Source organism: Hyperolius riggenbachi, chromosome 3 (genome assembly GCF_040937935.1).
Source record: "Hyperolius riggenbachi isolate aHypRig1 chromosome 3, aHypRig1.pri, whole genome shotgun sequence".
Classification (NCBI taxonomy): domain Eukaryota; kingdom Metazoa; phylum Chordata; class Amphibia; order Anura; family Hyperoliidae; genus Hyperolius; species Hyperolius riggenbachi.
The window spans coordinates 251163991-251187530 of record NC_090648.1 but is presented as its reverse complement, the minus strand read 5'-3'; the positions used below and the strand labels follow the sequence as shown (position 1 = coordinate 251187530).

Genomic DNA, 23540 nt, shown 5'->3' with positions numbered 1-23540 from the left:
CCTTGTGAATTCCAGCTACAAAACTATTGCAAAATATCTTCATATGACCTTTCATTTCACTGTTTTAGCCAAATGTAATACACAAGAAGGACACTGCTCAACCTCTACCACTGGAACAAGACTATGCCAACCACTAGACCCCAGCAATGCACAGTAGATGAAGTCTGCAGCACATTAGCCCTTATCCAATTAACTTTTTCTCTTGAGTTTTCTCCAAAGATATAATTTTTCATCATATATTAAAAATAACTTTTTAGCACTTAGCAATTAAAACAGTACTTAAAAATAGGGAAAAAGTGATACCAAACTTACAGTATTTTGCGTATATTTTTGCATGGTGGGAGCTTTAAATGTATTTCATTGAAATGGTTTGAAAATATCTACTTGGATCAAACATAGGAGATTAGTGGAATAAAATACGGGCCATTGGGAGCTGAAAATAGATCCCAATAGTTTATTTAAACATCCAGAATCTTTGGCTGTTATTAAAGGGGTTCTTTCGCGAAAAAAGTAGGCAGTTAAAAAATGTGACAGATGACAGGTTTTGGGCCAGTCCATCTTTTTAAGGGGGATTCTCAGGGCTTTCTTTGGTTTCAACAGCATTTCCTGAACAACAGTTTACCTGCCAAAATAGCAAGATACCAGCCGGCCTCCCTAATCACTTGCACACTATTATGTCAGTTAAATTTTGCAACTGTTGTTCAGGAAATGCTGTTGAAAACAAAGAAAGCCCTGAGAATCCCCCTTAAAAAGATGGACTGGCCCAAAACCTGTCATCTGTCACATTTTTTAACTGCCTACTTTTTTTTGCGAAAGAACTCCTTTAAGGACACATGTGCAGTCAGAAAAACATTAGCCATTAGTCTGGTCTTCTAGATGTTTACATAAATTATTGGACTTTATTTTTAACTCCTGGCATGCTGTAGACCTCACCTACCTTATATTGGTTTGGCATAGAAGCTAGCATCATTTTTGCATTGTGGGCCTATTGTTTCATGATTACTTGTTGTGCACTTTTATTTTGACAGTTTGCATTTTTTGTACTGACAATACATCTTCTACAGTGGTCTATGGTGTATGTTAGAATTTAAGTATGATATGCTTGAATTCGGAGGCCTCAGTCACATTACATAACTTGTTTAGTAAAAGGACTTGCTTTGCAGAGTGTCTCTCTTTAAAGCAGTAGGATCAGCCATACTATGCCAGGGGAAAAAAAACACATATATAAGTAGATAAATACTTGATCTACTTACATAACACATGTATTATACTGTCCATGTTTTGATTTCAGTGAATGTTATATAGTAAATGACGAGAATTCTGTTAGTGGTGGGGGCCATGTCTTTTGCCCACAGTTAAGGCTAACTCGTGATGTCATTTCTGCCCTTTACTTTTTTTCTTGTCTCCTCCCATCGCTGAGTCGCCTCAGCCTTGCTTGTAAACACAAGTGAGTAGGGGATTAGGTTTCAGATAAGCAGTTGGCAGGGAAATAAAGGAAAGAGGAGGAATACATTATAGATAAAAAGGACCCCCAGCATGCAATTCTTTGGCACGGACTACTAAAGGGCCAGTGCTCCTTAACCACCTTAGCGGTTTGGACGAGCTGAGCTCGTCCAGTACCGCCAGAGGGTGCCGCTCAGGCCCTGCTGGGCCGATTTTGTTCAAATAAAGTGCAGCACATGCAGCCGGCACTTTGCCAGCCGCGTGTGCTGCCTGATCGCTGCCGCTCTGCGGCGATCCGCCGCGAGCAGCGGCGAAAGAGGGTCCCCCCAGCCGCCTGAGCCCTGCGCAGCCGGAACAAATAGTTCCGGCCAGCGCTTAGGGCTGGATCGGAGGCGGCTGACGTCAGGACGTCGGCTGACGTCCATGACGTCACTCCGCTCGTCGCCATGGCGACGAAGTAAGCAAAACACGGAAGGCCGCTCATTGCGGCCTTCCGTGTTACTTTTGGCCGCCGGAGGCGATCAGAAGAACGCCTCCGGTAGCGCCATCTAGTGGCCTTTCATGCAGCCAACTTTCAATTGGCTGCATGAAATAGTTTTTTTTTTATTTAAAAAAAACCCTCCCGCAGCCGCCCTGGCGATCTTAATAGGACGCCAGGGTGGTTAAGTATGTGATAACTCCAAATCATAACAGCAGAAAAAGTTTTGAAAGCTTTGAATGCAGGATTAGCATCTTTATCACTTAATAGACTCAGACCAGTTGCTGTTGAAATTTGATTTTTATGGTGACGATACCGCTTTAAGGAGAATTTCTCTTAGAAAGAAATAGAGGCATTTCTGGAAGCACTATGTTCATTGCTCCGGCTCCACAAGGTCGTAGAATAGATATCTAGCTCAATGTACAGACTTCCAGGCCTTGTGGGGTAAACATCGAGTGTTTTCATATTTACTAAATGTAAACAATAGCCAGGGAACAGAAAACAATGTTCTCCTAAGAATAAGGGAACAGGTCATTGTAAAATGGAATTTTCCAGTGCATGCGCAGTAAAGACTGTGCTTGTCATGCTATGACGTGTTCTTATCAGCCAATAGCAGGCGATGGGTTATTGATCCATCCCTGCTGGGTGATGTCACATTTAACTCTTTAGTGGCTAGTATAAAATAGCCAACACAGGCTCCAGAGCCCACTTCCAGTTTCCACCTTCTAGCCTCAGAATTCACTTCTACTTTCATTTTACTTCTAGTCATCTACCTGTATGCTGTATATAGGCCTAAGTGCAACGTTTCATAGATTTCATAAGATAAAGCCTGGTTACCATTCACAAGGGATGGACCAAGAGCCGCAACGCTTAAGACAGACCGATTGCTTTGCTGAGGTAACGAAACATGTAACGAAGATTGCTGCTGAACATATCTGTATATCTGTTTTCTGAATAAACACCTTAACCTTTGACGATGTCTAAGCAGTTCTATTTCCTGTGCTGTTACTGTGATGAGTGTCAAGTTATCACACGTTCTGGGATATGGTGCCGAACAAAAGTGTAGTGTTGTTACCCACAGCAACCAACAAATATTTATTACAGTGTAGAACTCATGTCACTAACTGTCCCAAAACAAGGCTCACAACTTACTGCCTGTACCACAGCCTATGGTCATGTTTTGAGGAAGCCATTTAAAAGAGAATTCCACAAAGCATTAAATATAAAAATCATCAGGCTATATTGGTTATGTCAATTCATTTTTAAATTTTATTTATGTTTTTTTTTTTTTAACTGTGGATAATGTTTGGAGGAAACAGTTATTACAAATACTATAGTTATTTAATATCCAGTCCATATTTAAACATAACAAGAATATACAAATCTTCTTCTTGACATGTGCTGCATGTAGAACCTGGCTTGTTTATTAGACACACAGAACATTTAATGTTAGCGCTGGACAGACTCAGTTTTCCCAGCTGCTGCGTCCAACACTGCGCTGGAACTGGATTATTAATATATTATTTCTTCTGTTTGAAGGAACGTTGGGTTTATTTTCCAGTGACATTATCTTAAGTTTTTTTTTTAATTTCTCAGTTTTTCAAAGGTTAGAAAAACCTTTCCACTCCTGTTTTGCTATCACCTATGTCTCCATCCCCCCAGCACTTACTTTCTTTCTGCAGTGTGGGGGAGGACAGGGGTGATCTCTGTGTGCTGAATGGCGGGGATTCGGTAGGAGACAGCCCTGCATCAGTGTTCCCCTGTAGCTCTGCCTCCATTGCACGTGTGCCAGCATAAATATGTTATAAGGTGGCACAGTATGGTGCTATTGGATCATTGAATAAGTCCGACACTTTGATCTAAATAACCTGACACCACGCTGGACTAGATCTGGCAAAGGAGCAGGCTGTGGGGAGCCCAAATGCACCCACATAATGTTTACATTATATGGTGCAGCGGCAGAGTATGGGGTTGGTGGTGGTCAAAGTGCTGGACACTTAGTGTGATACTTTGATATAAAAGGGGCCGATGCCGTGGTAGACTAGATCAGTTTTAAATTAAATTTTAAAAATTAAAAAAAAACACTCACTTGTAAAAGAAATTGATATCTGGCATCTTTTCCTGGATAGGAAACACACCTGATAAAATGCTGATTCCTCCCAGACTCTGGTTGGTTGTGGCACCTGCATAAACAAAATAATAGATTTATATGAAAAGATGATTGATTGATTGATTGACAGAATAAGATGGGAGTAAACATCTTTTATATGTCAAAAGTGGTTATACACATTCAAGACAGCTAGAATGAGCAGGCGCAATCTGACTGCCCAGAGGCATGAGTATGGGATGCTGAGTCCAAAGCAAGTATGCACAGCTTAACCAAGTGTAAAAATGTAGTACTCTGAGAGGTAAAGAGAGAGTAAAGGAAAGAAGAAGGAAATAAGAGGGCGAGTAGAACGCATGAGAGCAGGGGCGTAACTAGAAATCACTGGGCCCCCCTGCGAATATTTGGATGGGGCCCCACCCATAGGTGCCAAATAATCGTAATGGGGCAGCGTTTCACTGTAAATTAATTGTAAAGTGGGCAGCACCAGTCACCAGAAAATAGTAACGTGAGCAGCAGTCACCAGAAAATTGTAACGTGGGCAGCATTCACCAGACAATCGTAATGTGAGCAGCGTTCACCAGAATATCGTAATGTGGGACAGAAAATCGTAATGTGGGCAGAGTTCACCAGAAAATTGTAACATGGACAGCATTCACCAGACAATCGTAACTTGGGCAGTGTTCACCAGAAAATCGTAATGTGGGCCAGAAAATCGTAATGTGGGCAGCGTTCACCAGAAAATCGTAACGTGGACAGCATTCACCAGACAATCGTAACGTGGGCAGTGTTCACCAGAAAATCGTAACGTGGACAGCATTCACCAGACAATCGTAACGTGGGCAGTGTTCACCAGAAAATCGTAATGTGGGCCAGAAAATCGCAATGTGGGCAGCAGTCACCAGAAAATCGCCATGTGGGCAGCAGTCACCAGAAAATTGCAATGTGGGCATCAGTCACCAGAAAATCCTAATGTGGGCAGCAGTCACCAGAATATCGTAATGTGGGCAGCAGTCACCAGAAAATCCTAATGTGGGCAGCAGTCAGTCACCAGAATGTCGTAATGTGGGCAGCAGACACCAGAAAATCCTAATGTGGGCAGCATACACCAGAAAATCGTAATGTGGGCAGCAGACACCAGAAAATCGCAATGTGGGCAGCAGACACCTGAAAATCGCAATGTGGGCAGCAGACACCTGAAAATCGTAATGTGGGCAGCAGACACCTGAAAATCGTAATGTGGGCAGCAGACACCTGAAAATCGTAATGTGGGCAGCAGACACCTGAAAATCGTAATGTGGGCAGCAGACACCTGAAAATCGTAATGTGGGCAGCAGACACCTGAAAATCGTAATGTGGGCAGCAGTGATCAGAAAATCGCAATGTGGGCAGCAGACACCTGAAAATCGTAATGTGGGCAGCAGACACCAGAAAATCATAATGTGGGCAGCAGACACCAGAAAATCATAATGTGGGCAGCAGACACCAGAAAATCGCAATGTGGGCAGCAGGCACCAGAAAATCGCAATGTGGGCAGCAGTGACCAGAAAATCGCAATGTGGGCAGCAGTGACCAGAAAATCGTAATGTGGGCAGCAGACACCAGAAAATCATAATGTGGGCAGCAGACACCTGAAAATCGCAATGTGGGCAGCAGACACTAGAAAAAAAAAATGCACCTGTGAAAAAAACCAATTCACTTACCTGACAGAAGTCTTCTCCTCTCCCGGCATCTGGCTCGCAGCTCCCCGAGTCCTCCTGCAGCACATCTCCCGCGCTGACAGGCAGAGTGCAGGGCTACGGCAAGATGGCTGCCGAAGCCCTGTACTAGAGACACAAATAGTCTCCAGTGTAGGGCTTCTTCGGCGGCCATCTTGCCGTAGCCCTGCTCTGCCTGCCGGAGACTATGCAGGCTGCTGGAGCGGAGCTACGGGGAATGAACTGGCGCAGCGTCTATTAGACGCTGCGGCCAGTTGAGCACCTTGCTGGGGGGTCCAGAGCAGCGCTCCCCCCACGCACAGTGAGCGGGCCCCAGAGCAGCCCCGGGCGGCAGGGCCCCCCTGCGGCTGAGACAGTCGCATCCCCGGTAGGTACGCCGGTGGTGACAGTCTTTCCTCCTCCGGGCCCCTGACTTGCTAGGGGCCCCCCTGCAACTGCAGGGGCTGCAGGGTCTATTCCTACGCCCCTGCATGAGAGGAACAGCGCAGCTTTGGGGAGAAGGGGGAACACTAGGCTACCAGAAAACCTTTAGGGTAGAGGGGACCACTAGACTACCAGGGAAAGGTATAAGGGGGTGGTAGGGATCACTAAACTACTAGGGACTGGTATAATTGGGAACCACTAGACTACCAAGGAAAAATATAAGGAGAAGTTGTAGGGATCACTAGATTACCAGAGTAAGCTATAAGGGGGAGGGGCAACTAGATCCCAGGGAAAGCTAGGAATAAGCTTTGGGACCACCTGTCCACTTTTGAGACCATACTCTCTACATTACAAAAAAACAAACAAAAAAATTAATAACACTTTCTATAAACCTTTTATTCTCATTTTTACCTTTAGAATTTGTATTCACTATCATTGCAGTACTACAAGAAAAAAAGTACAGTACATAATGGAGAAAAATATACCCCCACTTCAAAATCGAATATTGTCACCATACACTGCAGTAGCAAGACAATTTAAGTTTAAAGAGACTCTGTAACAACATTTTCAGCCTTATTTCTTCTATCCTATAAGTTCCTATACCTGTTCTAATGTGGTCTGGATTACTGCAGCCTTTCCTAGTTGCACAGTCCCTGTAATATCTCTGTTATCTAATCTAATCTTCTTTCCTTTGTCAGCTTTGTCGGCTCAGGCAAGAATGTGCTGCTCTGCTTGTGGTAGGGAGAAGCTATACTCACCCTCTCCACGCCCCCTGCAGGTTCTGTATGAGTCACAGACTCAGCTTCTCTGAGCCTATCACAAGCTGGTTAGCAGCCATGTCTTTTGTTTGTAAACACTGCTTAAAACTGGCAATTACAAGCCAGGGTTGCAGCAGGGAGTGGCAGAAACAGCACAGAGGGGCCAAGGAGAACATAATGAATAGAATGGTATGCTTTTTATTGTAAGAATTTTAGAGAAGATAACCACTTAACGACCGCCTAACGCCCATAGGCGTCGGCGGGTCGTTAGTGGTATAGCATGGAAACGGCCGCTCGATCGAGCGGCCTTTCCATGCTAGTTCACGGAGACTGTCTCCGTGAACAGCGTGCGAGCCGCCGTGACGTAGATCGGCGATCCCCGGCCTCTGATTGGCCGGGGATCGCCGGCATCTGATAGGCAGAAGCCTGTCCTATCCGGCGCAGGACGGAACTCCGTCCTGCGCCACTCACAGGTACAGGGAGAGGGAGGGAAAGCTGGGGAGGGCGGAAAGCGCTTCGGAGGGGGGCTTTGAAGAGCCCCCCCCCCGGAAAGTGCAGGCAGCCGGCGGCGATCAGACCCCCCCAGCAGGAAACCCCCCTAGTGGGGAAAAAAGGGGGGAAGTCTGATCGCCCTGGCTATTTCCTGATCGGTGCTGCGGGCTGGAGAGTCCACGCAGCACCGATCAGAAGAAAACTGCGTGGTCCTTAAGTGGTTACCTGAGGTGATATGTGACATGATGAGATAAACATGTGTATGTACAGTACAAAACATATTAATACCAGGCTGTTTTATTTTGCTACCTGAAAGAGTTAATTTTTAGGCATGGAAGTGACAGCTTGTCTTGTTGGTACCTTGTCTACTACAGTAGTAAACATCACTGCTAAGCAAATTATATCCATAAATGATTTCCTGGCAGAATACAACTTCTGAGGATAGGGGAGAGATAGGACAAGGTCAATCGTTCACAAATTTTCACTCTGAGACGCTTAATAGACTGCCACTGAGCAAAGACAGTAAATTATTCAACCTACTTTGTAAATGTTTAAATATAAAATAAAAGCATGGGATACTTTAAAAAAATGTCATTTTTAGGAGTAGGAGGATAAAAACAATTGTTTATCACATCAGTTTATTTTCACCTCGGGTTCACTTTAATGATAAAAGGAATAAATGTCTAAATATAATTTGTGTTTTTTATCTACAATAGCCAGCTTCTTTCTACTCTCATCCGCAGAGCACATGCATGAAAGTGTGCGCCTCCTGGTGGTTCTGCTTGAGCATCTGTGCATTCACAGATCGGCACATGCATGCACCCATTTTTTTATTTTTCAGCCAGAGAAGTAGTCAATGGGCCACTCCGTAATTAGTCCACACAATGGCTCATATGCAATTAGCTTTTTTGGTAGAGATTATGGCATAGGGACTGAAAAGAATGCAGGGCATCCACCAGGCCTTACACACAGCTTTTTGCAACAGTAATCTGGCAACAGCTTCTGTGTAGTTTCATAAACATAATGCGGTATATGTTTTCTACAGACATTCCTATACGTTGGCTCAGACCAGTAGCATGAGTTTAGAGCTAAACATAAAATGCAATCACACCAGAAAGAACCTTACAAAAGTCATACATTATTACACAATGTATGCCAAGCTCACTCTTAACCTCCTTGCCGGTTTTCCCGACCTGAGCTCGGGGTAGAAAAAAGAAGCTATTAGCGGTGATCCCGAGCTCAGGTCGGGGTAGGCATTGCAGAGCTTTACTTGTAGTTGTGGAGTCCCACGCGCGATCTCGCTGCGCAGCGGGACCCCAGCCTCTCTCCCCGGCAGTGTGGGGTCTTTCCCTGGCCGCCGGGATCCCCCATGTCCCCGCTATTCTTCCAGGGACCCGGCAGCCAGTTGGAGCAGCGCAGCCGTGGTGGTGGCAGCAGAGCGGTGGTGGCAGCGTGACGTCATCGGGGGCGGGGCTAATATTGAAAACAAACTTCTCTATATTAGAGAAATATAGAGAAGTTCATTTATATGTATATTAGCGCCATCTTGTGGGCAAAGAGAAAACTGCAGCACAGGAGCCCAGGAAGGTACATTTTTTTTTATTTTGCTGCAGATCTCCCTGCCAGAATGATTTTTTTCAGGTTTTAGGGTCTGAAAGAGTGGAAAAAAATTGCACCGCTTTTAGACCCTAAAATCTGGAAAGAATCAGACCGCCAAGGAGGTTAAAAAGCCGTGTAGTGTTGCCTCTCTCATACCTATAAAAGTATCAGCCAAGCTGACTGACTGAGATGACAATGCTGTACGGAATCCTTTGCTGTCAGATGGAATGATAGTCGACTGGCAAACAAAAGTCTTTACAAAATTGGATGCATCTTCAGGCTCAGTTTCCATGTCCTTTGCTGTGACATCAGTAATGTTGTCAGTGCACACGGCCATTCTTTCCCCCTTAAAAACATAACAGACTAATTTAACTTTAATCAAACATTTAGCTAATTATATATTTTAGTTTAAGCAGACATTAAGTGCTCTGGACATGTATGCGCACCTATGTTAGGCACACAGCCTACAATCCGATAAGATAACCGATAGACCATAACTTGATTTGATTGTTTAGGTGTTCCTAATACTACATAATACATAGTTGTAAGACTGCACCACGAGCTTTATGGGCATTACAAACCTGGCTATGCATAGGCCAGTAACAGCCTTATCACTGATATTCCCTGGGTCATATACCAATCCTACTACACTGAACTCTTTTAACAGAAACTTGGTTGAAATCAATCAAAACTACAACTCTGATCTGTCTTGTATTGATGTCCTTTAAAAGATCAGACCTGCCTATCAATTCAATCTACTTTTACCGCCAAAACTGATCTGACAGTCAAGTTTGAGTTAAGGCACTGGGCAGACTGGAACAAAAAGAATGAGCCTGTCTGGAAATGATAAGTTCTGGTTTCAGGCAGCTACACTAGCATACTGTATACTTCCATTATTGCAAAATAATAATAATGTTTCAGGACTATACAAGAGAGGGGGAAAAAGTGTTTCTTAACCTATTTTGGTTCCTGGACGTAGAAACTACGTCCAGGAACCATGCGCGCTACCGCGCGCTCCCCCGGCCGATCACGCGCTTGCACGCGCGCTCCCGGCCTGCGGTTCGTTAGCCAGGCAATCGGTGCCCGATCACTGATTCCTCTCCCCCGCTGAAAAAGCGACAGCTTCTCTCGGAAGCTGTGCCTTTTCTGGCGGTTCCCTCCCCGATGCGTCACTCTAAGCGTGTGTTACGCTTAGAGTGACGTCATGTAAACAAACTCATGGCCACCATCTTGTGGCCAAAAAGTAAAACTACAACAAAAAGTAAAAAACATTTAAATCAACACACAATTACATTAAAAAAATATGGTTTACATCCCACCCTCCCAAAAATACCCAAATAAAATGTTTAATATAACAAAAAACAAAAAACATGTAAATAAAAAAAAAACATGTAAATATTTACCTAAGGGTCTAAACTTTTTAACCACTTAAGCCCAACTGGACGAGATTTCTCGTCCAGTTGGGCTGCGCGCACTCCCGCGGGTCGCGCGCGCTCCCGCGGGCCCCCCCGTGCGCGCCCCCGCTGCTGCCCGTTAGCCCACCGATCAGTGAAAGGGATTATAAATCCCTTTCGCTGATCGGACCCCCCCGGAGAAAAGCCGACAGCGTCTCTTCAGACGCTGCGGCTTTTCTGAGCTCTGGGCTCCTTTTTTCTGCCTGGGAGCGAGATCGATCGCTCCCAGGACTTTTTGATTCTGGCCATCTTGTGGCCAAATAGCAAATTGCACCTAAAAAGAAAAAAAATTACAAATAAACATATAAATATATTAAAAAAAAAAACCCTGTTTACCTCCCACACCAAAAAATACCCACATACAAGTTTACATTAAAAAAAAAAAATTACAATAAAAAAAAAAAAAACATAAATAGTTACCTAAGGGTCTGAACTTTTTAAATATTCATGTCAAAGGAGTATATCAATATGATTTAATAAATTATGGGCTTCTAAACAGTGATGGACGCAAAACGGAAAAAATGCACCTTTATTTCCAAATAAAATATTGTCGCCATACATTGTGATAGGGACATAATTTTAACGGTGAAATACCCGGGGCATATGGGCAAATACAATACGTGAGTTTTAATTATGGAGGCATGTATTATTTTAAAACTATAATTGCTGAAAACTGAGAAATAATGAATTTTTTCCATTTTTTTCTTATTCTTCCTGTTAAAATGCATTTACAGTAAAGTGGCTCTTAGCAAAATATACCACCCACAGAAAGCCTAATTGGTGGCGAAAAAAACAAGATATAGATCAATTCATTGTGATGAGTAGTGATAAAGTTATTGGCAAATGAATGGGGGGTGAAAGTTGCTCGGATGTAAAAAAATTTCAACCCTTCGGGCTTAAGTGGTTAAATATCAATGTAAAGATGAAATATTTCTATATATTTTTTTTTTTAAACTTGTAAGTAGTGATAGATGCAAAACGGAAAAAATGCACCTTTATTTCCAAATAAAATATTGTCGCCATACATTGTGATAGGGACATAATTTTAACGGTGTAATAACCGGGACATATGGGCAAATACAAAACGTGAGTTTTAATTATGGAGGCATGTATTATTTTAAAACTATAATGGCTGAAAACTGAGAAATAATGAATGTTTTCCGTTTTTTCTTATTCTTCCTGTTAAAATGCATTTACAGTAAAGTGGCTCTTAGCAAAATGTACCCCCCAAAGAAAGCCTAATTGGTGGCGGAAAAAACAAGATATAGATCAGTTCATTGTGATGAGTAGTGATAAAGTTATAGGCTAATGAATGGGAGGTGACCATTGCTCAAGTGAAAACGACGGAACGCGAATGGGTTAAATATGTGGCTAATATTCTGCTTTAACAATCTCCCTCATAGTCCAAAAGAATTGTTAAAGCGGATCTGAGATGAAAAAGTAACTATAACAAGTAACCTGTCTATATATCTAAAGTTTAGATAGTTTACACAGCAAATTTAGCTGTAAACAGCTTCAAAAGTTTATGATTATTTATTGCTGTGATAAAATGAGGGCAGCCATGTTTTGTTTGTCACACTACACTGAGGCAAGCTAATAGCATCTCCAGCCCTCAGGCTGTGGAAAATGTCACTCCCCCTCCTCCTCCCCCTTCCCTCTGCCTCTGAAATCTCTGGCTAGTAACTTCCTCCTCCTCCTGCCCAGACTGAGCTCCCATAAGCCCTTGCTACCTGGGACTGAGTGCCAAGGCTCTCTGAAAAGCTGTGGGTGAGGCTTGTTTAGTTTATAGGGAATGAGAGTATTAAAACAAAACAAAAAAAGAACACAATTATGCAATGAGTAAAAGTTTATCTCTGATCTACTTTAACCTTTTATCATTACTAGTGTATTTTACACATGCCCCACCCAGATAATACTATGTCAAATATGTATTCACAATAACAGGTGCATTTTGTTAATGTTACTTTTATTCAATTTTTATTTGAAAAGCTAACTGTATTAATACTAGGCTTAGCATTAGTACTTACGCCATTTCCACAAAGACTGATGTTGAATATGTGAAAGTATTTTGTCCCTTTGGAAGTGAAGCTGGGCCCATTCAGCAGGGTTGCCACACTGCTGAGGCTGTTGAAGTTGTATATTAAACTAAGGTTTTCGTTTTTGTAAGACCAGGAGCAGTCACTGTAGCAGGCTGAATGATCCTAAAACAGGAATGAATGCTACTGTTATGATTGTTTACTGTAAATAATGAGAAAAGAGCCAAAAGATCAATAACCTCACGTTGAAACAGTAGACTCAGTAACATGAAACATTTTCATTTGGCCAACATACAGTACATTAAAAACAACAATATATAAGTTTAACATACTAACATCATACTAATAAATATTTTAAATCATCCCTCAATTTTATTTCTGTTTAAGAACTCTATAAATAAAACTTTTTCTCCTGAAAGCTCTCATAGGTGAGATTTCCCCACCTTGACAATCAAAAGGCAAAAAATACTCAAAGTAGTTTTGATAGAAATGTTTCATCTACTTTTTGGTACTTTTTTAATTGCAAACTGCTGAAAAAGTATTATTTGACTAATTGTATTATTATTATTAAATGATAATAATTGATGATAATAAAAGAAAAATATGAAACAGACACATAACATGATTTAGCACATTTGAAATATTCCTTTTCAAAAGCAAAAAATTGCACAATCCAATTTTGAATAATTTTTTAAACCTTTTCAGTACTTTCATTTCAGATTTCATCAGTATCTATGTTGGATCTATAAATAATAATTGTACTGAATGTCATAAGTTGCAACAGAGCTTAAAGAGAACCAGAGACGAAGCACCCTCATGTATTTTATTACATTTATCAGTGGGAACATGACAGTAAACACCTACCCTGCTTTTAGTTCTATTCTTCTCAGTCTAATCTATCTGTTATCAACTGTGATAAGAATCCACCGACTATTCAGTCGAGGTTTGACCTGGAATCATTATAGCTAAGTCACTCTTCTGTGGAGTCTTTTCAAGCCCAAGCCTGCCACCTCCTGGATCAGATTTCATACTCAGAGCTGTTGACATCGGAGGGGCTGCTGCTGCCGAGAAAGAAGCTCTGAAACAGTGTATCTGTGTGCAGTGTGCAGCCTGTCATTAGCTACTGTATGCAGTTTCATTTCTATGAGAGACACTTCCTACAGGCAGCCACACAGCATGCCAGAATAATAGTTGAAAGCAGACAGATGAAAGGCTGCAGCAGCAGCCCTGCTTGTCTATAGTCTCATAGAGGATAGACAGCACATCCAGAACAACTCATAACCCGGAAGCAGAACAGGTATGAGCCGGCGGCCATATTGGATATTTCCTGGAGCAATAATGGATAAAAAAAACACTGAAAAAGGCACACCAGAGTGGCGAAATAATCAGGTAGAGCATTTATTCTTTACAAGCTATCAACTGATATGTTTATTTTGTGTGAATCGTTCATCTCTGGTTCCCTTTAACTGAAGTACATATATCCATGTGGCAAATAACAAAGTAAAAACAATAACAATGTTTAAAGTCGTGTTTTCTGAAAGAACACTGTTTTGAAAATATGAGTCCTGATGCACTAAACTTATCTTGACATCTTTTCTCACTAGGGCACTATTTTAATAAACATTTTACCAGACTTTTCTCTGAGGAAATGTTTTCTCATCTCATCTGCAATCATCTTAACGTCTACCAAATGAATAGGAATAAGCAGTAATTAAGAAAAGTATTACAAAACTCGAGTTAATTTGCAACAACCTATTTTACATATGTCTGTGCTTGCTGGGGGCTGAAAAGATATTTTAGTAAAATAATGCAAAAATATACCCTGGCACTTTCTTTCTACCAGCTAGAATGCTAATACAAAGTAGAGTAGCTCCTGCTCAAAGAAGTGACTGGACATGGAAGGTGGGGGTGCTTCACATAAAAGAGGATCTGCAAATGGAAGGGGAAAGCTAAAAACAGGGAGCAGCATGTATTCTAGAAGAGGGGAGCTGCTATCCAAAGAAAAGTGTGCTTTACAGAGAGAAAATGCTGTATATGTATGTTACCTATGGAAGAGGGTGCTGCACATGGAATGGGAAAAGGGGGATGCATGTGAATGGGAAGAGAGGGCTGCACATGAATGGGAAGAGGGGGCTGCACATGGAAAGGGAAAAGGGGGCTGCACGTGAATGGGAAGAGGGGGCTGCACATGAATGGGAAGAGTGAGCTGCACATGGAATGGGAAGAGGTGGCTGCACATGGAATGGGAAGAGGGGGCTGCACATGGAATGGGAAGAGGGGGCTGCACATGGAATGGGTAGAGAGGGCTGCACATGGAATGGGAAGAGGGGGCTGCACATGGAATGGAAAGAGGGGGCTGCACATGGGGTGGGAAGAGAGGGCTGCACATGGAATGGGAAGAGGGGGCTGCTAGTGAATGGGAAGAGGGGGCTGCAAGTGAATGGGAAGAGTGAGATGCACATGAATAGGGAGAGGGGGCTGCACATGAATGGGAAGAGAGAGATGCACATGAATGGGAAGAGGGGGCAGCACATGAATGGGAAGAGGGGGATGCAGATGAATGGGAAGAGAGGGCTGCACATGAATGGGAAGAGAGGGCTGCACATGAATGGGAAGAGGGAACTGCACATGTAATGAAAAGAGGGGGCTGCACATGAATGGGAAGAGGGGGCTGCACATGAATGGGGAGAGAGGACTGCACTTGAATGGGAACAGGGGGCTGCACGTGATTGGGAAGAGGGAGCTGCACGTGAATGGGAAGAGATGGCTGCACGTGAATGGGAAGAGGGGGCTGCACATGAATGGGAAGAGGGGACTGCACTTGAATGGGAAGAGGGGGCTGCATGTGAATGGGAAGAGGGGACTGCACGTGAATGGGAAGAGGGTGCTGCACATGAATGGGAAGAGGTGGATGCACATGTATTGGAAGAGGGGGCTGCATGTGAATGGGAAGAGGAGGCTGCACATGAATGGGAAAAGGAGGCTGCACCTGAATGGGAAGAGGGAGGCTGCACATGAATGGGAAGAGGGGGCTGCAAGTGAATGAGAAGAGGGGGCTGCACATGGAATGGGAAGAGGGGGATGCACATGAATGGGAAGAGGGGGCTGCACATGAATGGGAAGAGGGGGCTGCACATGAATGGGAAGAGGGGGCTGCACATGGAATGGGAAGAGGGGGCTGCACATGGAATGGGAAGAGGGGGCTGCACATGGAATGGGTAGAGGGCTGCACATGGAATGGGAAGAGGGGGCTGCACATAGAATGGAAAGAGGGGGCTGCACATGGAGTGGGAAGAGAGGGCTGCACATGGAATGGGAAGAGGGGGCTGCACATGAATGGGAAGATGGGGCTGCACGTGAATAGGAAGAGCGGGCTTTACATGAATGGGAAAAAAGGGTCTGCATGTGAATGGGAAGAGGTTGATGATGTATATATGAGGGGAGCTGCACACATAAAGCAGCCACAAGAGAGTTGCTCTGAGGAGGAAAAGTATAAATCTGGCTTAAACTAAGTACTTATCTTTGTGGGATCCCTGAGAACAGAAAGAGAAAGCAGGGGCCAGGGAAATGGCTGCACTCCCACATGAAATAAAGGTTATTGTCAAGACCTTTTACATTTGATTTAATTTTATCGAATTACTTTTGAAGGGAGCACTAGTACATTATATTTATTTCTGCCATCTTGACTCTAGTTCTGCTGTAAGCCACTTATATAACTCACAAGAGATATCCATTTGTACATAATGTTCTTGCACATTGTCATTAGTATGTTCTGTTATGCACTTTGTGCTGCAACACACGCGATACCTTGTTGCTTCTACTTCCAGGACCACAGGGAATGCAGGCCTCCTTTCCATACACTTGATGTGGAGAGAGGTATGTGTTTGTTGGGCACTCTTTACACAAACTACTCTCTTTATCAATATAATGGCCTGCTGGACAAGGTACACAAGATGAGCCAAACTGCTGAGGTCCCATGGCACAAGCACGGCAAGTTGATGCTACTCCATCCATAACATTAGTTGCCGTTATTGAATAGATCTTCACTACATCATTTACATAATGACGGCTCTGAAAAGAAAGCAGAAGATCATCAATGTGGTTTGTCATCAGTCCCTGTTAAATTAACTGTGAATAAATCAGCATAATTTCATTTCACCTCTTATTCTACTGCAATATTTTCCATTTGCATACATTACATGCGTGATCAATGGCCTTTCAAGTATGTGCAGGCGGTCTTATTAACAGCATGTTATGCCTCTGCCTCCACCAACAACCAGGAGAAAAACTGTTCTCATTATTTCTCTAGTTATTGATGATGGTAAATGAAAACAACATTAGGCAACATATTTATGCAAGAGTTAATAATAACATATTAAAGAGATGTGTCTGGTATACATAAAATACATTTTACCAGCTTCTTACTCTCATCTTAAAAGTAATCTGGGTCTTTCATACAGAGGCGTTAAGATAAATGGTGTTAAAGATTTCAGGTTCTTCGCATCTGGGACCTTGTCATGTAGACAGCGACAGCGTGTGTTAACTCACCCTTGTGGCCACTTTTGCTGCCTGAGGCAAACTTGGGAGGATGTGCACTCACCTTTGCCCCCGATTTGGAATAATCACCCAGCACCTGACAATTTACTGTGCATCATTTTATGTTCTCACATGACTTACTGCAGCTCAACACAATAGCACACTGGCTGGCTGTGAGTCTGTGACAAACTGCTCACCCTCAGCTACTCCATTCCTCCTTAGTCAGGACAGCATTGCCACCTCCTCCCTTCTGCTGTGGAAGTGAAATGAAACACTGCTGCTCTCCTGCCTCCCCTCTCTTCACTCACTGTCAGACTCCTCAAACAGCACAATAAGCTGCTTTTCCCCAATGCTGACCTCTTAATCTCACTCGCTCTCCTCTTGCCTCTCCTCCTACTCTGACTGCATGCTGTTAGTGTAAACACACAGTACAAACATATTGCCCCTGTAATCTCTGCCACCTGATGCAAATGTTTCACCTTGCTTCATGAGAGAACTGGCCCTGCACATCGCTCTTCACGTCACATCAATACTTCCTTTTTCCAGCTTGAAGGAGGAAGTGTGGGAAAGCTGGAATGAGAGTTAACATCCCATCTGCCGCAGGGTTTCATATGAAGAATTCAGAACAAGGTTCTGAATGTGAAGAACCCAAACATGTCAACACAACAGAAAAACTATGCAACATCATGCTGAATGCAGGTCTATAATTTGTTGGCGCTTTGATTGGCGCAATAGGTGCTTTAATCGGCACAATATTTGACAGGCAGCCAATTGGGCCAATCAACATGCGGGGATCACATCCTATAAAGGCACTGGACCCAAAGGGGCTCAGGGCAGGACGTTACAAGGAGTGCACATAAGTTACCAGTGCATGCACTGTCGCAGCATAGCATGCACTGAGCCCATCTCCTCCTTAAAGAGACTCTGTAACATCAAAAACCTCCCCTGGGGGGTACTCACCTCGGGTGGGGGAAGCCTCCGGATCCTAATGAGGCTTCCCACGCCATCCTCTGTCCCACGGGGGTCTCGCTGCAGCCCTCCGAACAGCCGGCGACAGACCCGACTGTAGCTTCAATATTTACCTTTGCTGGCTCCAGCGGGGGCGCTGTGGCTGCTTTCGGCACGGAAATAGACGGAAATACCCGATCTCCGTCGGGTCCGCTCTACTGCGCAGGCGCTGGAAACTTGCGCCTGCGCAGTAGAGCAGACCCGACGGCGATCGGGTATTTCCGCCTACTTCGGAGCCGACAGCCGTCAGAGCACCTGCGCAGGAGCCGGGAAGGTAAATTATGACGTCACCGCTGCACGGAGGGCTGCAGCGAGACCCCTGAGGGATGGAGGACGCCGTGGGAAGCCTCATTAGGATCTGGAGGCTTCCCCCACCCGAGGTGAGTACCCCCCAGGGGACGTTTTGTCGTTACAGTTCCTCTTTAAGCTCCTTAAGCTGTGCTGATGAATCTAGCCCCAAGAATAAAACACATCAGTGAGAACTATAGACTGGATAATTATGAAGTGGCTTTCTATGAGCTGTGATTACTATCCTATCAAAAATCAATGGAAAGAAATGAAACATACAGTCTTGAGAAGTGTGTGTTTGCGTGTGTGTGGTGTGTGTGTATAACATTTTCAAAACAGCCAGAGAGTCTGCACATCTCGTCCCATGAATGCCATTCATGGTGCCGCCATTTGTATTCCACACATTTTCTGTCATTTTGTGTTTCTCAAAACTGCGATGACATTTCCTGCTTATAATTTATTCTGTGGTATGATTAATGCTATCTCACTGGCGTATTCAGATGGGGGTTCCGGATGTATGGATCCCCCTCCCGAGACTCCTGTACCTTTAAAAAAAATTCCCTGAAATCGCTGAAGCGGGCAAGCTGGTAAATATACAAAGGCTTGCCTCCTGCAGGGTCTGTGGGAAAAACTCAGCTCTCTCACTATTGTAAAGACTGCATGTAGACAGCTACATAAGGTATTTCACAGGTTGAAAAGTTTTTGACAGTCTCTAAAGTCCAGGAGGGCTGCCTGCAGTGTGAGAGGCTGACCATCCCTTACATCCTCCATACCCCTATGGACGCTATACCTATATCATTCCCCTATTCCCACAATCCTCCCCCACTATGTTGTTAATGTTTTGTTTTTGCTTTGGCAATGCTAAATGTATTTGGTCCTGCCAATAAAGCTTTTTTGGATTTAGCTGGCAGGGACAGGAGGCACATTACAGGCAAGTAGCCTGTGTGATGTGGGACTGCAATACAGATACTCTCTCCGCATTCACCATTGTTTCCCCCCTTCCCCTAGTGCTGGCTGGAAGGGGGGGGGGCAATCTCCTCCCAGGCCCCCTTTCATTCAGTGATTTAGGGCTGGTCTGGTGTCTGGTGTATTCAGGTTTGTTGTTGTAAGGCAATGTTATGGTGCGTACACACCAGCTACAAATCGGCGACAGCTCGTCGCCAGGTCCCTCTGCATACACACGGCGGAAGAGGGAAGCTCCGTCTACTGCCTATTGGTTGCTGCTGCTAGTCCGCATACACACGCGGACTAGCGACAGTTGCGGCGAAGTTGCGGCGGCAACTGTCGCGCGACAGCTCTGAGTAGCGGCGTGCCACGTGGTTGCGGCGACAGTTGTAGCCCGTGTGTATGTAGCTTAACATACTAAGCTAGCTGATAAAAGTGCAATTAGAGGGCAGGCAAGCTGGTAAATATCCACAGCATGATGCAGAGCTTGCCTGGAGGGTCCATTGGCAAAAATCTGTCTGGTCTCTCCTCATTGTTATAATGACTGCATGTGTGGATAAGGTGTTAAACAAGGTGAAAAGTTTTTTACAGTCCCTAGACTCCAGGAGGGCTGCTTTCCGACTTGTGTGAGAGACCAGCAGGGACATGAGACCTATTACAGGCAAGTAGCCTCTGTGTGATGTGGGACTGCAACACAGATACGCTCTCTGCTCCATCTCAGGCTATTTTCAGTCTCTCTCCACTCCTCCTCTCTCTGGGCTAGTGCACACCAAACTCACAATAGCAATTGCTAGCAATTAGTGAGTGCGATTTTGTGAAGCGATTTCTGAATGAATCGCTCAAAAAAATGCTACATGCAGTATACTTGTGATTTTGAAAAAAATCACAACGCTGCTGTGGGAACACCCTCATAGGGTAACATTAGCCAAGCGCTTTTTTGAAATCACTGTCGATTTGAAAAACGCTCAGAAGCCCTCTTGGTGTGCACCAGCCTCCTTCATTCACCTTTGTTTCCCTCTTCCCCTAGTGCTGGGTGTGTCTTCTTGTCATACAGGAAAGCTAAATAAAAGTGCAATCCTGGTGAGGCAAATTATTATTATTTAGTATTTATATAGCGCCGCCATCTTCCGCAGATTCATATATCCCTGCATCATATGGCTACCGCTTGCGCTATGTGACACTATGGGCTCGATTTACAAAACGGTGCTAACTTTAGCACTGGCCCTTAGCACGTCTAAACTCAGTTGAAATGTGAGAAGTAGTGATCGTGCGCAAAGTACCGCGCGCAAAGCTTTACGCGCGCACTGCACAGAGCGCTCCGTGCGAAGTGCCCATTAAAGCCTATGGGACTTAGCGCGCGCATAGAACTTTGCGCGCGTAAAACTTTGCGCGAGTTTTGCGCGCGATCTGATTGAGAAATCCGGTGCTAACCTACTTAGCACCCTGGTTAGCACGTCTAAAGACTTTAGACGTGCTAAGTAGGTTAGCATCGCTTAGTAAATCAAGCCCTATATGGCATATTCCACTGAATTGTCCAAACTAAGTCTATCTCCCGTTCCTCTCTCGGGGAGTTGTCCCCTGTTCAAATTTGCTGCTACCAGAAGCCATCAGAAACACTCGTGTCCTTGAGTACTTCCAAAGATAGGCAGCTCCGTAATATGCCAGCGCACTTTTGTGCATGGGCAGTATGGAGCCACCTGTATTCGGAAGCACTCGGGGACATAAGTACTTCTGGACCTTTCAGGAATTCCCCCCCTTAAAAATCTTGTGTTTGCCCCTGCTATCTCGTATTATAATTCCCTAAGCATTATTGCATTTCTAGGCAATTTCAAATTAGTATAGCCTCATCATCACATAACATGACAATTTTACAATCCAAAGCCTATAAATGTGACAGACTTCCTATAAAACGCATTCACTACCTTGCACATCTGCATGCACGTCTTAACATTACTCTTAGTACACATTCCAGTATTTTAGCACAATAAACTAGGAAACTCAGTATAAAAGTTATAGTCTGTTTAACCTTTTAGCAGCACATGTATTCAGAGGCTTGCAAGTGCTCCAAGCTACATTATTTTTGCTCTTTTATATTTCTTATTTTTATTTCTTATTTGCTACATCCTACTTCTAATTAGTACCGTTTAAATGAGAATTTATGGCCACTTGTCGTTAGGGAGCAGTGTGAGACAATAACTGAGGACTTCTGATTTCAGCTTCCATATCCTTTGCTCTGCAGAGAGAGATCATAGCATTCCAAAGATTTTACAGCACAACAAGTTTTGCCAACTAAAGTCAAAAGCTCTGCACTTATTTCAAACGAGATAACTCTATTAAAGCTGCTAATGGGTTAATTCTGTAAAGAATCAGTACAGTATGTCTCACTACATAATCAGTAGAGTTGGTGTTCAAATCTGACAATTCAGAACACCCGAATATTGCTGAACACCAAAGTTCAGCACTAGTTCAGTAAAAACAAGCAGACAGGGTCACGAGCAGTTCACTTCTTTGCGCTTCATGGCGTGTTTCGCATGACTCTGATACTTCCTCCTTCTAGCTTTGGAAGGAGCCCTTTGATTCCAACAGTGGTTTCATCTGTTCATTATCTAAAGAATTCCCCCAATGCCATAGCCTAATCAAAGAATAGTTATATTATAGTGGAACTCTACTCCAAACTTTTATTTTAGCATGGGATACAATGAGGAAATGGAGACAGCACCTTCAGGTTTTTATTTTCTCTGGGTCCTAGAAGATGGGATTTTCAACCAATTCCTGTCTCATAGGCCTTTGTTACTGAGAACCTGAAGATTGTGAATTATCCAGCGATATTACAGACAGTAACAAAATCCTGATGAAGTTTAAAACTTTCACTCAACACTAAAAAGCATTTGTTATTACTGTGTCTGACTTGCCATTGGAGAGATTCAGTCCCTTCCTGTTGTTTCATTAGTAACAGGCAGTAAACTAATCTCTTAAAGAGACTCTGTAACAAAATTTTCAGCCTTATTTCTTCTATCCTATAAGTTCCTATACCTGTTCTATTGTGGTCTGGCTTACTGCAGCCTTTCCTAGTTGCACAGTGGCTATATTATCTCTGTTATATAATCTAATCTTTCCTCGGACGGCTTTGTCGGGCTCAGGCACTCAGGCAGGAATGTGCTGCTCTTCTTGTGATAGGATAGAAGCTATACACACCCTCTCCATGCCCCCTGCAGGCTCTGTGTGAGTCACAGACTGAGCTCCTCTCAGCCTATCACAAGCTGGTTAGAAGCCATGTCTTTTGTTTGTAAACACTGCCTAAAACTGGCAATTACAAGCCAGGATTGCAGCAGGGAGTGGCAGAAACAGCACCGAGCGGCCCAGGAGAACATAATAAATAGAATGTTATGCTTTTTATTGTAAGAATTTTAGAGTACAGATTCTCTTTAACAGTGACACCAAAAGCAAATCAAACCTGGCAAAAGTCCTTCCCCACTGTGTGTGTGTGTGTGTATATATAAATATATATATATATATATATATATATATATATATATATATATATATATATATATATATATATATATATATATATATATATAAAGTCTATCTGCAGTTATGCTTTAAAAATCCAAAATGTGCACTGACATAAGAAAACAACCTATTGGCAAAACCAGATTTGTAAGAGCAAATAATATGACACATGGTAATAACCTATGTAACAGTTAAGCAAGAAACTGTTCATACTACTCATATCACCTATACCAAAACAATACATTTCAGTAAGTTCTGTCTTACATCTTGTGCTTGATTGGTCCTCTGGAATGCCCAGGTGAACATGTAAGTTGCATTTTTGGATATGATGTGAGAGTAAGATTGTTTTTCCCGGCTTCCTCCCCATGATTCCACCACACTTGTTGTCTTTCTGTTCACATCCTGCACAAATGAAAACCATATGATAAAGATATATTTTTTAATTTCCAGAATTCAATATTCCCCTGAAATCACTTTATACACAAATACAGTAACAACATAAAGTAAAGTATATTAGCATCTCCTCCCCATGACATTCCCAAAGGAAGGGTGTAACTACAAGTTACATGGGGCTCTCAGTAAAGTTTGATAAGGCCTCTGGGACAGTGGAGCAGGTAGTAGAAGGACTGCAGCGGACACTGAGACAGTCCTGTGTAACCAACCTGCTTCACTGCGCTGCATGGTTGCCACTGATAGCTAATGAGAGAACTCAGTCTCTGTATCATAAGGAGGTTGGGTGAGGAGT

At 43.5% G+C, this 23540-nt stretch overlaps 1 protein-coding gene across 1 annotated transcript in view; it reads right to left on the bottom strand.

Annotated features, from left to right (window-relative positions):
- ELAPOR2 (endosome-lysosome associated apoptosis and autophagy regulator family member 2) overlaps positions 1–23540 on the bottom strand; it is a 124048-nt gene that overhangs the window by 16556 nt on the left and 83952 nt on the right. Inside the window, exons 13-17 of the mRNA XM_068276166.1 lie at positions 23060–23197; positions 16313–16576; positions 12497–12670; positions 9172–9361; positions 4011–4104 (exon numbers count right to left, since the gene is read on the bottom strand). Of these exons, the coding sequence (XP_068132267.1) occupies positions 4011–4104; positions 9172–9361; positions 12497–12670; positions 16313–16576; positions 23060–23197 (860 nt within the window). The remainder of the gene's footprint in view (positions 1–4010; positions 4105–9171; positions 9362–12496; positions 12671–16312; positions 16577–23059; positions 23198–23540) is intronic.